The sequence below is a fragment of the Bos indicus genome, chromosome 1, assembly GCF_029378745.1.
Source record: "Bos indicus isolate NIAB-ARS_2022 breed Sahiwal x Tharparkar chromosome 1, NIAB-ARS_B.indTharparkar_mat_pri_1.0, whole genome shotgun sequence".
NCBI classification, from domain to species: domain Eukaryota; kingdom Metazoa; phylum Chordata; class Mammalia; order Artiodactyla; family Bovidae; genus Bos; species Bos indicus.
Genome location: NC_091760.1, coordinates 5,588,622 through 5,601,951, shown reverse-complemented (window position 1 = coordinate 5,601,951; position 13,330 = coordinate 5,588,622). Strand labels below are relative to the sequence as shown.

Genomic DNA, 13,330 nt, shown 5'->3' with positions numbered 1-13,330 from the left:
CCAACATAATACTCATTGGTGAAAAGGTGAAATCTTTCCTGCTAAATTCAGGAATAAGACAAGGATGCTCATTCTCATCACTTTCATTTAAATAGAATTAAATAGAATACATTTATAAATATGTAGCTATAAACCAAGATTTCTTTTCTTACTACTATTGACAGTTTGGACAAGATTTTTTTCTTGTTGGGGGCTTTTTGTGCCTTGCAGTTTCATCAGCATCTTTGGTTTCTATAAATGAATTTGCAATGATTCAAGAAAGGAAGTAGGAATATTCATTTCTTATGACCAGAGGCAAATGATTTAAGAATAAAGAGAGGAAAAGGGGGCAAAATTTTTCTACATTACTCCTCGCATTTTTAATATAAGATATATATTAAATGATAGGAAATTTGAAAATGGGTATCTGTTTAGAGGCACATGATTCTACTGAAAAAATTCTCTGGCAGAGCAAATTAAAATGATGCTCTTTAAATATCTCCAAAGTAACTAGCTACTTTAGGCAAATTATCGATTGTCAAAAGCGACCGGCACATGATGGTCGCTTCCATATTTGTTATCTATGTCAGGGAATGAATGGTATGCTCTGCCACTTACTGACAGTATACAAAGGTCCATGGGAAGGAGAAGACACACACACTTCAGAAACATCGCCTTGCAGTCCACCTGAATCCTCTTCCCTCGACAATATGTGTTGTTACTACTGTGGTAACTCCTGTGGCTATGGCTGTGGAAACAGCTATAGCTGTGGATTGAGCCCCTATTATGACTGTGGTTATGGAACCAGATATGGCTGTGGATATGGGACTTGCTGTGGATATGGTTCAGGATATGGCTGTGGATTTAGCCCCTATTATGGCTGTGGATACAGCTCCCATTATGGCTGTGGTTATGGAACCAGATATGGCTGTGGATACGGCTCCTGCTGTGGCTGTGGATATGGCTCTGGCTACGACACTTACAGGCCAGTCTGCTACAGGAGATGTTATTCTTCTTGCTGCTAGAACGTCACCACCCAAAACACCATTTACGTCTGAAACCATACATCTAAGGTAATGCTGATTCAAGGATTGAAAAGTCATGATTTCTATATGTAGGAAATTACACGCAAGACAGAGCTTTGACCTTTGTCTACCGTTTTTAAGATTGGCATCTTTGAGGGCTGAAGCTCCATGGTGGTATCATCTTTTTTCCAAATGTTAACCTTTACTCCCTTAATCTCTGACTCTCTGTAGTAATGATCCAAATACCCTACTGTCGGGGAAGTCCTTTGTTATCAATAAAAATGGTTCATTGTTTCTAACAAATCTCTGTGTATTTGTTTGTGCATAATTTTTGTTTTGAGGTGTTATGGCCTCTGTTGAAAACTGAACAAATATGAAGCTGAACTTTGAAGTCCTTCTTGATATAAGCGATTCTGTTTATACCTGCATCAGAAATAATGTCTTTCCCACCTATTTCTTGTTTTTCTCACATTTAGGCACTCAGTTATATAAGCACAAATTTCAGTATTTCAGGACTGTGCTTTGCAAATCTCTCTGTGTCTGGGATGGAGCTGGAGGTGAAAGAGGAGGTAGAATGATACTTTATTCAGGAAGTTAATGCAAATTCCAAAATAAACAAGAGGTGGCCTGAGTACTTAAAGGAATAATGGAAAGCAAGGGGAATTTTCCAGCATATATGAGATATAAGAAGCAGAGAGAGGTGTCAAGCACATGAGACTAAAAAATGCATATGAAATTCAATACATTCTATCATATCATCTGCTTTTGATGGAAATGCAAATGTATTTGTTTGTATACATTGATATTGAAATTGTTTCCAGTCACTTAGTTGGTAAATAGTTTTGAGTAGTTTTGAAAGGGTCTCATCTTAGACACTGAAGACAAAGTAGAAAAATTAAAGAAAAATTTCCTACTCTCACAGTGTTTACATTCTAGTAGGTGAAGAATAAGAAAATAAAAAATAATTAAGATAGTTTCAAACTGATAGTTGGGATGTGGGAATAAAACAATTTAGTGGGAAAGAGAGTAAGGATTGAAGCATTAAAGAGATATTTCAGGGAGGTATTTTCACCTTGTGATATGTCATGCCAATTGCAAAGAAAGATTCAAAAGGACAGTAGCAAATGTAAAGGGGGAAAAGAAGTCCATGAAGTTTTGGAAGAATATGATTTAGTAAGCATGTATGAGATAGCTTATATATCCAGTAAAGAGTCTTCACAAAGTAACTCTTAACATACCTTCAAAATCTGAAATGTTGTGACTCCCTTAGTTAAAGAGGGCTTCCTTGGTGGCTCAGACAGTAAAGAATCTGCCTGCAGCACAGACCTGGGGTCAGTCCTTGGGTTGGGAAGATCCCCTGCAGAAGGCAATGACTATGCAACCCAGTATTCCTGCCTGAAGTAGTCCATGGATAGAAGAGCCTGGCAGGCTCCAGTCCATGGGGTTGCAAAGAGGTGGACACAGCTGGACAACTAACATTTTCATACTTTCACTAGTTTAAAGAACACTTGAGACATTCAGCTCAGTGAGGGAAATGACAAAATGGTGACAATCAACCCAAATATCTATAAGTTTGTAAATGACACACAAATATTTCAACAGAAATTTGACTTAATCTATCAATTTTTTATTAGAGTAATATTAATTGAACCCAACTTATGTGCAAGGTATTATAACCAGAGCTGGTTATTCCATGATGCACAGAATAGGGGTGGTTCTTCAGGTATCATACGGTATGAAAAGGCTTGAGTGAAAAGGTTTAGAAATAATGCAATAAAGATGGAAGACTTTTCAGTAACCCAGGGGAATTGTGGCCAAGAAATTCTGCTTTGGCAGAGGCATTGAAAAACAAAGTGTCTACTGTAGAGAATTTATGAAGCAAACTTATAATTTCAACTTGCAAGGAGGACCGGAAAGGTAAGAAAACTGAAGCATAATGATTATTGAAATGAGGATATTTTTTCTTTATGCTTATCATTCCTTATTAAACATAGCAGAGTCATAAGATTATACTAGTGATCAACAGAAGAAAAAAAGAGGTTGAATGATTTCTCAGCTGAAGGATTAATACCTGATACTGAAAATTCTCAGAAAATGAGATCACAAGCTTGATGAAAGTTCCTTCTGAAGGCATTCAATAAGGTACTGGATCACCACTCATCTCACTGTTGTTGAAATTTGAGTGTACGATAGAAGATTTCATGGTTCTTATTGTAAAAAATAACAAATATTGGAATCTGCTTGATTATGAAAGATAGTGGCACACTTAAGCAAGTGAGATAAGCAAAAATTACACCCCCCAACTTTAATATAGAAAAAGCAAGAGAGTTCCAGAAAAAAAAATACTTCTGCCTTATTGACTATGCCAAAGCCTTTGACTGTGTGGATCACAACAAACTGTGGGAAAATCTGAAAGAGATGGGAATACCAGACCTCCTTAGCCATCTCCTGAGAAATCTGTATCCAGGTCAAGAAGCAACAGTTAGAACTGGACATGGAACAATGAACTGGTTCTAAATTGGGAAAGGAGTAAGTCAAGGCTGTATACTGTTACCCTGCTTATGTAACTTCTAAGCAGAGTACACCATGCAAAATGCCAGGCTGGATGAAGCACAAGCTGGAATCCAGATTGCTGGGAGAAATATCAATAACTTCAGATACGCAGATGACACTACCCTTATGGCAGAAAGTGAAGAGGAACTGAAGAGCCTCTTGATGAAAGTGAAAGTGGAGAATGAAAACTGCACTTAAAACTCAACATTCAAAAAACTAAGATCATGGCATCTGGTCCCATCACTTCATGGCAAATAGATGGGGAAACAATGGAAACAGTGAGAGATTTTATTTTCTTGGGCTCCAAAATCACTGCAAAGGGTGACTGCAGCCATTTAAAAGACACGTGTTCCTTGGAAGAAACTCTGTGACCAACCTACACCAACCTAGACCAACCTAGACCAACCTATTTAAAAGCAAAGACATTACTTTGCCAACAAAGGTCCATCTACTCAAAGCTATGGTTTTTCCAGTAGTCATGTGTGGATGTGAGACTTGGACTATTAAGAAAACTGAATGCCAAAGAATTGATGCTTTTGAACTGTGTTGTTGGAGAAGACTATTGAGAGTCCCTTGGAATGCAAGGAGATCAGACCAGTCCATCCTAAAGGAAATCAGTCCTGAATATTCATTGGAAGGACTGATCCTGAAGTTAAAGCTCCAATACTTTGGCTACCTGATGCAAAGAACTGACTCAATGGAAAAGACCCTGATGCTGCAAAAGATTGAAGGTAGGAGGAGAACAGGACAACAGAGGATGAGATGGTTTGATGGCCTCACCAACTCAATGGACATGAGTTTGAGTAAGCTCTGGGAGTTGGTGATGAACAGGTACCCTGGCTTGCTGCAGTCCCTGAGGTGGCAAAAAGTAGGACATGACTGAGCAACTGAACTGAACTGAACTGAAACTTAAAAAGCTACACATTTTTTGGCTACATTTTGGCGTTAGAAAGTCCAGATGTTTCGTTTAGAGTGAGAAGGAAGAGTGTGTTTGGATTTGGACATCCATAGAGAGAGAAACTTATTTGTAAACACACAGCTATACTGTAATATTTCTATTCTCAGTACTACTGACATTCTGGATTATTTTCCTTTTGGTTATTACATGTTGTTCTGTGCCCTGGAGAATTAGGAGCATCCTTGAGTTCTACAACAAGATGCCAATTGGTATTGGGCAGTAGGTATCTGGGTGAAGAACTCTGGCAAGAAGCTACAATGATTCAAGAAAATGAACAGACATATTTGTTTTCAAGTAATCAGAGGTAGATGTGAAAATAAAACAGAAAAAGTTAAGGGGAATTTTTTTTAACATTTCCTCCAAAGCCTTTTGAAATAAGATATATACTAAATGATAAGAGGTTTTGAAAATGGGTGTCTGTGTTTGGGCACATGATTCTAGTGAGAAATTCTTTGGCAGAGGAAAATTAAAATGATGCTCTTTAAATGAAATGAGTCTCCAAAATAAGAAGCTATTTTAAGCAAAGCATTATTGGTCAACAGTGACTGGCTCATAATGTTGCTTCCATATTTGCTGCCTGTGTCAGGGAATGAATGGTATGTCCTGCCAATTAGTGACAGTATATAAAGATCCAAGGGAAGGAGAAGACACACACACACTTCAGAAACATCGCCTTGCAGTCCACCTGAACCCTCTTCCCTTGACAACATGTGTTGTAACTACTACGGCAACTCCTGTGGCTACGGCTGTGGAAAGACCTATAGCTGTGGGTTCAGCCCCTATTATGGCTGTGGATATGGAACCAGATATGGCTGTGGATACGGCTCAGGATACGGCTGTGGATATGGGACAGGATATGGCTGTGGATTTGGCCCCTATTATGGCTGTGGCTACGGAACCAGATATGGCTGTGGATATGGCTCTGGCTATGGCAGCTATTGGCCAGTTTGCTACAGGAGATGTTATTCTTCTTGCTTCTAGAACATCACCATCTAAGCCCTTTTTGCTTCTGAGATGAAGCATCTACAGATAATGCTGATTCAAGGATTTATAACCCACGACTTCCACTTGCAAGAAATCACATGCCTGACAAAGGCTTTGACCTGCAAATATCCACTTTAGATTGGCCTCTTTGAGCCCTGAAGCTTCTTGGTAGTATCTCTGACTCTTTTGCAAATGTTAGTCTTTATTCTCTGATTCTCTGTTACGACTGTATTGATGATCCTAACAAAATCACTTGTTCTCAATAAAAATGGTTCATTGTTTCTATCAAATCTCTGCATACTTGCTTGGGAATTAGTCTTTTTCCAGGCATTGTAGACTCAGTTGAAAATTGGGCAAACGTGATGCATGAAGTTTGAGCTCTTCTTTGATATAATGCAAACACTTCTTTCATATCTGTGTCAGAAATAATGTCTTCTCCACCTGTTTCTTGTATCTTATGTTCTCAGGCACTCACATACCCAAGCACAAATCTCCCAGTATTTCAGAACTGTGCTTTGTAAATCCCACTGTGTCTAGGATGGAACTAAAGGGCAAAGAGGAGGAAGAATGCCACTTTCTTCAGGAAGTTGATGCAAAGTCCAAGGTAGACAAAAGACGACCTGAGAGCTTAAAAGAATGGAAGAGACACTCTCCAGGTTCATGAGAATTAGCATTAGATACAGGAATTAAGAACACGAGCATTAGGAACTAAGCAACAGAAAAGTAATAATAGAAATATACTCATATGTCTGTTTTGATGTAATTGCCTATGTATTTGCATATACCGAGGTTGAGGAAATTGATTTCAATCATTTAACTGACAGTTTTGAATATTTTTGAAAGGGTCTCAAATTAGTGAAGGAGATGTAGGTAAATTAAAGACAAGCTTCTTGCTTTCAGTGTTATATTCCAGCATGTACATATAGAAAAACAAACAGCATAAATAATTCAGGTAATTTGAAACTGACAATTGGAGTGGAGGGAATAAAATAGCTAAATGCAAAAGACAGTAAAAGTTGTATTAAAGAGCTAGTTCAGGGAGGTATTTTGAACTTGTGACAAATGAGCTGATGTCAATCGCAAAGAAAGGGCAGTAGCAAGTGTAAATGGGAGAAAATTTATGAAGTTTTGTAACAATATGATTTGTTAGGCAGGCATGAGATAATTCACACATCTAGAAAAGAGTTTTCATAAAGTAACTCTTAACATACCTTCAAAATCTGAAACGTTGTGACTCCCTTAGTTAAAGAGGGCTTCCTTGGTAGCTCAGACAGTAAAGAATCTGCCTACAGTGCAGACCTGGGGTCAATCCTTGGGTTGGGAAGATCCCCTGCAGAAGGCAATGACTATCCAACCCAATATTCCTGCCTGAAGTATCCCATGGATAGAGGAGCCTGGCGGGCTACAGTCCTTGGGGTTACAAAGAGTTGGACACATCTGGACAACTAACACTTTCATACTTTCACTAGTTAAATTACACTTGAGACATTCAGCTCAGTGAAATGACAAAATGGTGATAACCAATCCAAATATCTATTAGTTTGTAAATGACACACAAATATTTGAACAGAAATTTGATTTAATCTATCAATTTTTTATTAGAGTAATATTAATTGAACCCACCTTATGTGCTAGGTATTATAACCGGAGCTGGTTATTCCATGATGCACAGAATAGAGGCGGTTCTTCAGGCATCATTAGGTATGGAGAGGCTTGAGTGAAAAGGTTTAGAAATAATGCAATAAAGATGGAAGACTTTTCAGTAAACCAGGGGAATTGTGGCCAGAAATTCTGCTTTGGCAGCGGCATTGAAAAGCAAAGTGTCATACTACCTAAAGCAATCTATAGATTCAGTGCAATCCCTATCAAGCTACCAACGGTGTTTTTCACAGAGCTAGAACAAATAGTTTCACAATTTGTATGGAAATACAAAAAACCTTGAATAGCCAAAGCAATCTTGAGAAAGAAGAATGGAACTGGAGGAATCAACCTACCTGACTTCAGGCTCTACTACAAAGCCACAGTCATCAAGACAGTATGGTACTGGCACAAAGACAGAAATATAGATCAATGGAACAAAATAGAAAGCCCAGAGATAAACCCATGCACCCGTGGACACCTTATCTTTGACAAAGGAGGCAAGGATATACAACGGATTAATTACAATCTCTTTAACAAGTGGTGCTGGGAAAACTGGCCAACCACTTGTAAAAGAATGAAATTAGAACACTTTCTAACACCATACACAACAATAAACTCAAAATGGATTAAAGATCTAAACATAAGACCAGAAACTATAAAACTCTTAGAGGAGAACATAGACAAAACACTCTCCGACATACATCACAGCAGGATCCTCTATGACCCACCTCCCAGAATATTGGAAGTAAAAGCAAAAATAAACAAATGGGATCTAATTAAAATTAAAAGCTTCTGCACAACAAAGGAAGCTATAAAGCAAGGTGAAAAGACAGCCTTGAGAATGGGAGAAAATAATAGCAAATGAAGCAACTGACAAACAACTAATCTCAAAAATATACAAGCAACACCTGCAGCTCAATCCCAGAAAAATAAACGACCCAATCAAAAAATGGCCCTAAGAATTAAATAGACATTTCTCCAAAGAAGACATACAGGTGGCTAACAAACACATGAAAAGATGCTCAACATCACTCATTATCAGAGAAATGCAAATCAAAACCACAATGAGGTATCATTTCACACCAGTCAGAATGGCTGTGATCCAAAATCTACAAGCAATAAATGCTGGAGAGGGTGTGGAGAAAAGGGAACCCTCTTACACTGTTGGTGGGAATGCAAACTAGTACAGCCACTATGGAGAACAGTGTGGAGGTTCCTTAAAAAACTGGGAATAGAACTGCCATATGACCCAGCAATCCCACTGCTGGGCATACACACCGAGGAAACCAGAACTGAAAGAGACATGTGTATCCCGCTCTTCATCACAGCCCTGTTTATAATAGCCAGGACATGGAAGCAACCTAGATGTCCAACAGCAGATCAATGGATAAGAAAGCATTGGTACATATACACAATGGAGTATTACTCAGCCATTAAAAAGAATACATTTGAATCAGTTCTAATGAGGTGGATGAAACTGGAGCCTATTATACAGAGTGAAGTAAGCCAGAAAGAAAAACACCAATACAGTATACTAACGCATATATATGGAATTTAGAAAAATGGTAACGACAACCCTGTATGCGAGACAGCAAAAGAGACACAGATGTCTAGAACGGTCTTTTGGACTCTGTGGGAGAGGGAGAGGGGGATGATTTGGAAGAATGGCATTGAAGCATGTATAATATCATATAAGGAACGAATCGCCAGTCCAGGTTCGATGCAGGATACAGGAAGCTTGGTGCTGGTGCACTGGGATGACCCAGAGGGATGGTACGGGGAGGGAGGTGGGAAAAGGGTTCAGGATGGGGAACACCCATCTGGTACACCTGTGGCGGATGCATGTTGATGTATGGCAAAACCAATACAATATTGTAAAGTAAAAAGAAATAATAATAATAATTTAAAAATAAATAAATAAACATTACATATATCTGAAAACAAAAGAAAAGAAAAGCGTCTACTGTAGAGAATTTGTGAAGCAAACTTAAAATTTCAAATAGCAAGGAGGACTGGAAAGGTAAGAAAACTGAGGCATAATGATGATTGGAATGAGGATATGTTTTCTTTATGCCTATCATTCGTGATTCAACATAGCAGAGTCATAAGATTATACCAGTGATCAATAGAAGAAAAAAAAAAGTTGAATGATTTCTCAGCTAATGGAAAAATGCCTAATATTGAAAACTCTCAGAAATGAAATCAGAAGCTTGGTGAAAGTTCCTTCTGAAGGTATTCAATAAAGTACTGGATCACCACTCATCTCACTGTTGTTGAAATTTGAGTGTGCAATAGAAGATTTCATGGTTCTTATTGTAAAAAGTAATAAGTATCGGAATCTGCTTGATTATGAAAGATTATGAAAGGTACACCTAAGCAAGTGAGATAAACAAAAATAACTTTAAAATGGAACAATTGACAGTGCTAGTCAGTCAATTGGCACTGTAAAATCTAATGAGATTTTGAATTTATAGATCAAAATGGGGAGAACTGATACATTTGCAATATGCTAATGGGTCTAATCTAATTGCTACTTAGATCTTCTTCAGTTTTTCTTAATAATTTTCTGTAGTTTTTAGTGTAGAGGTTTGTATATATATTATAAAATACATTCATAGGAATTTGGTGGGTTTTAATGATATTATGAGTAATAAATACATTAAATTGTTTACTTTTGTAAGTTCCTATGTTGCAAATAAGTGAAAATTCAACTGAAAAAACTAAAATGAAATAGAACAAGCAAGAGAGTTCCAGAAAAACATCTACTTCTGCTATATTGTCTTTGCCAAAGCCTTTGACTCCACAGATCACAATAAACTGAGAAAAATGTTTCAAGAGATGGGAATACCAGACCACCTTGCCTGCCTCCGGAAAAACCTGTATGCAGGTCAAGAAGCAGCAGGTAGAACTGGACATGGAACAATGAACTGGTTCCAAATTGAGAAAGCAGTAAGTCAAGGCTGTATACTATCATCCTGCTTATTTATCTTCTAAGCAGAGTACATCATGCAAAATGCCAGGCTGGATGAAGCACAAGCTGGAATCAAGATGGTAACAATAACCCTGTGTACGAGACAGCAAAAGAGACACTGATGTATAGAACAGTCTTATGGACTCTGTGGGAGAGGGAGAGGGTGGGCAGATTTGGGAGAATGGCATTGAAACATTTCTAATATCATGTATGAAACTAGTTGCCAGTCCAGGTTCGATGCACAATACTGGATGCTTGGGGCTGGTGCACTGGGACGACACACAGGGATGGTATGGGGAGGGAGGAGGGAGGAATGTTCAGGATGGGGAACACATGTATACCTGTGGCAGATCCATTTCGATATTTGGCAAAACTAATACAATATTGTAGAGTTTAAAAATAAAATTAAATTTAAAAAAAGGTTAGTGGGAGACATATAAATAATCTCAGATATGCAGATGACACCACCTTTATGGCAGAAAGTGAAGAGGAACTGAAGAGCCTCTTGATGAAAGTGAAAGAGGAGAATGAAATGGCTGGCTTAAAACTCAATATTCAGAAAGCAAAGATCATGCAATCTGGTCCCATCATTTCATGGCAAATAGATGTGGAGACACTGGAAACAGTGAGAGACTTCATTTTCCTGGGCTCCAAAATTACTGCAGATGGTGATTGCAGCCATGAAAGCAAAAGATGCTTGCTCACTGGAAGAAAAGCTGTGACCAACCTAGACAGCATATGAAAAAGCATAGACACGACTTTGCTGAGAAAAGTCCATCTAGTCAAAGCTATGGTTTTTCCAGTAGTCATGTATGGATGTGAGTGTTGGATTATAAAAAGAACTGAATGCCAAAGAACTGATGCTTTTCAACTGTGTTGTTCAAGAAGACTCTTGAGAGTCCCTTGGACTGCAAGGAGATCCAACCAGCCCATCCGAAAGGAAATCAGTCCTGAATATTCATTGAAAGGACTGATGCTGAAGCTGAAGCTCCAGTACTTTAACTACCTGGTGTGAAGAACTGACTCATTTGAAAAGACCCTGATGCTGGGAAAGATTGAAGGCAGGAGGAGAAGGGGACAACAGAGGATGAGATGGTTGGATGGCCTCACCGACTCGATGGACATGAGTTTGAAAAAGCTCTGGTAGTTGGTGATGGACAGGGAACCCTGGCTTGCTGCAGTCCATGAGGTTGCAAAGAATCGGACATGACTGACTGAACTGAACTGTAATGAAACTTTTAAAAGCCACCCATTTTTTCCCCCTACATGTTTGGCAATAGAAAGTTCAGATGTGTAGCTTTGAGTGAGAAGGAAGAGTAGGTTTGGATTTAGACATCCATAGAGAGAAGAAACTTATTTGTAAACACACAGGTATACTGTAATGTTTCTGTTCTCAGTACTACTGACATTCTCGATTATTTTTCTTTTAGTTATTACATGTTGCTCTGTGCCCTGGAGTATTAGTAGCATCCTTGGGTTCTATATACTGTGGACATGGAACAACAGACTGGTTCCAAATAGGAAAAAGGGGTATGCCAAGGCTGTATATTGTCACCCTCTTTATTTAACTTATATGTAGAGTACCTCATGAAAAACGCTGGGCTGGAAGAAGCACAAGCTGGAATCAAGATTGCCGGGAGAAATATCAATAACCACAGATATGCAGATGACACCACCCTTATGGCAGAAAGTGAAGAGGAACTAAAGAGCTTCTTGATGAAAGTGAAAGTGGAGAGTGAAAAAGTTGCCTTAAAGCTCAATATTCAGAAAACTAAGATCATGGCATCCGGTCTCATCACTTCATGGCAAATAGCGGGGAAACAGTAGAAACGGTGTCAGACTTTATCTTTTTGGGCTCCAAAATCACTGTAGATGGTGATTGCAGCCATGAAATTAGACGCTTACTCCTTGGAATGAAAGTTATGACCACCTACACAGCATATTAAAAAGGAGACACAGTACTTTGCCAACAAAGGTCCATCTAGTCAAGGCTATGGTTTTTCCAGTAGTCATGTATGAATGTGAGAGTTGGACTGTGAAGAAAGCTGAGTGCCGAAGAATTGATGCTTTTGAGCTGTGGTGTTAGAGAAGACTATTGAGAGTCCCTTGGTCTACAAGGAGATCCAACCAGTCCATCCTAAAGGAGATAAGTCCTGGGTGTTCATTGGAAGTACTGATGTTGAAGCTGAAACTCCAATACTTTGGCCACCTGATCAAAGACCTGACTCATTTGAAAAGAACCTGATTCTGTGGAAAATTGAAAGCAGGAGGAGAAGGGGATGACAGAGGATGAGTTGGTTGGGTGGCATCACTGACTCAGTGGACGTGAATTTGGGCAAATTCAGGGAGTTGGTGATGGACAGGGAGGCCTCATGTGCTGCAGTCCTTGGAGTTGCAAAGAGTCGGACACAACTGTGTGACTGAACTGAACTGAACTGATATAGGGATTTATGTATGAATCTCTCCTCTATCCATCCAATGAGCCTAGTTCTCAGTGAATTCATAATTTTATGTAGGAGTAACATAGTAGGATTTAAAGAAGAAATGAAGTAATTGCTTTTGTAGCCATGTGTTATGAAAGTTATAAAATAAGGAAGGTTATTAGTGTTATGAGAGTCAGGAAAGAGTTCTGAGAAGATGGGGCACTAGACATGAGGCTTGAGTAGGAACTGGCCAGTCAGATAAGGGAGTGGGAAACAAGTCTTTCTGTGCATTTATTATCACCAGTCGAGGTGTGTAATCACTAAGCAGACGTAGAGAGACTTTTCTTTTTCTCTTCAGATTATTGAGAGCACAGCACATACTGCTTCCATAGGCAGGAGAGGGCCTGGCCAGGAGACGCATATGGCAGTGAGCTCACTAGCAGAAGACTATGAAAACTTGGCTCTGACACTCAGTTGCTGTGTGATTTCAAGATAGTGACTTAATCACTCTGAGCCTCAGCTTCTTTCTCCCAATACTTGTTTGTGAAGACCCACTCTATTTATTTTAAGAGGATGTGAAAATGAATTGAGATAATGTGTAAAAAGGCATTTTACAACATGCAATAGAGATGAACTGGTTCAGTTCAGTTCAGTTCAGTCATTCAGTTGTTTCCAACTCTTTACAACCCCATGAACCAGGCCTCTTCCACGCCAGAACTCCCTGTCCATCACCAATTCCTGGAGCTTACCCAAACTCATGCCCATTGAGTTGGTGATGCCATCCAACCATCTCATC

The 13,330-nt window shown here is 38.9% G+C and overlaps 2 protein-coding genes across 2 annotated transcripts; both read left to right on the top strand.

Moving 5' to 3' along the window:
• Positions 1-570: 570 nt before the first annotated feature.
• Positions 571-1,004, top strand: LOC109562066 (keratin-associated protein 21-1-like). Its single transcript, XM_019965003.2, has one exon. The coding sequence runs from the start codon at positions 573-575 to the stop codon at positions 1,002-1,004; it is 432 nt and encodes a 143-aa protein (XP_019820562.2). The 5' UTR covers positions 571-572.
• Positions 1,005-5,192: 4,188 nt separating this feature from the next.
• On the top strand, positions 5,193-5,783 carry LOC109563744 (keratin-associated protein 21-1-like). Its single transcript, XM_019967105.2, has one exon. It carries the CDS (start codon positions 5,224-5,226, stop codon positions 5,494-5,496), a length of 273 nt encoding a protein of 90 aa, XP_019822664.1. The 5' UTR covers positions 5,193-5,223; the 3' UTR covers positions 5,497-5,783.
• The last annotated feature ends 7,547 nt before the right edge of the window (positions 5,784-13,330 follow it).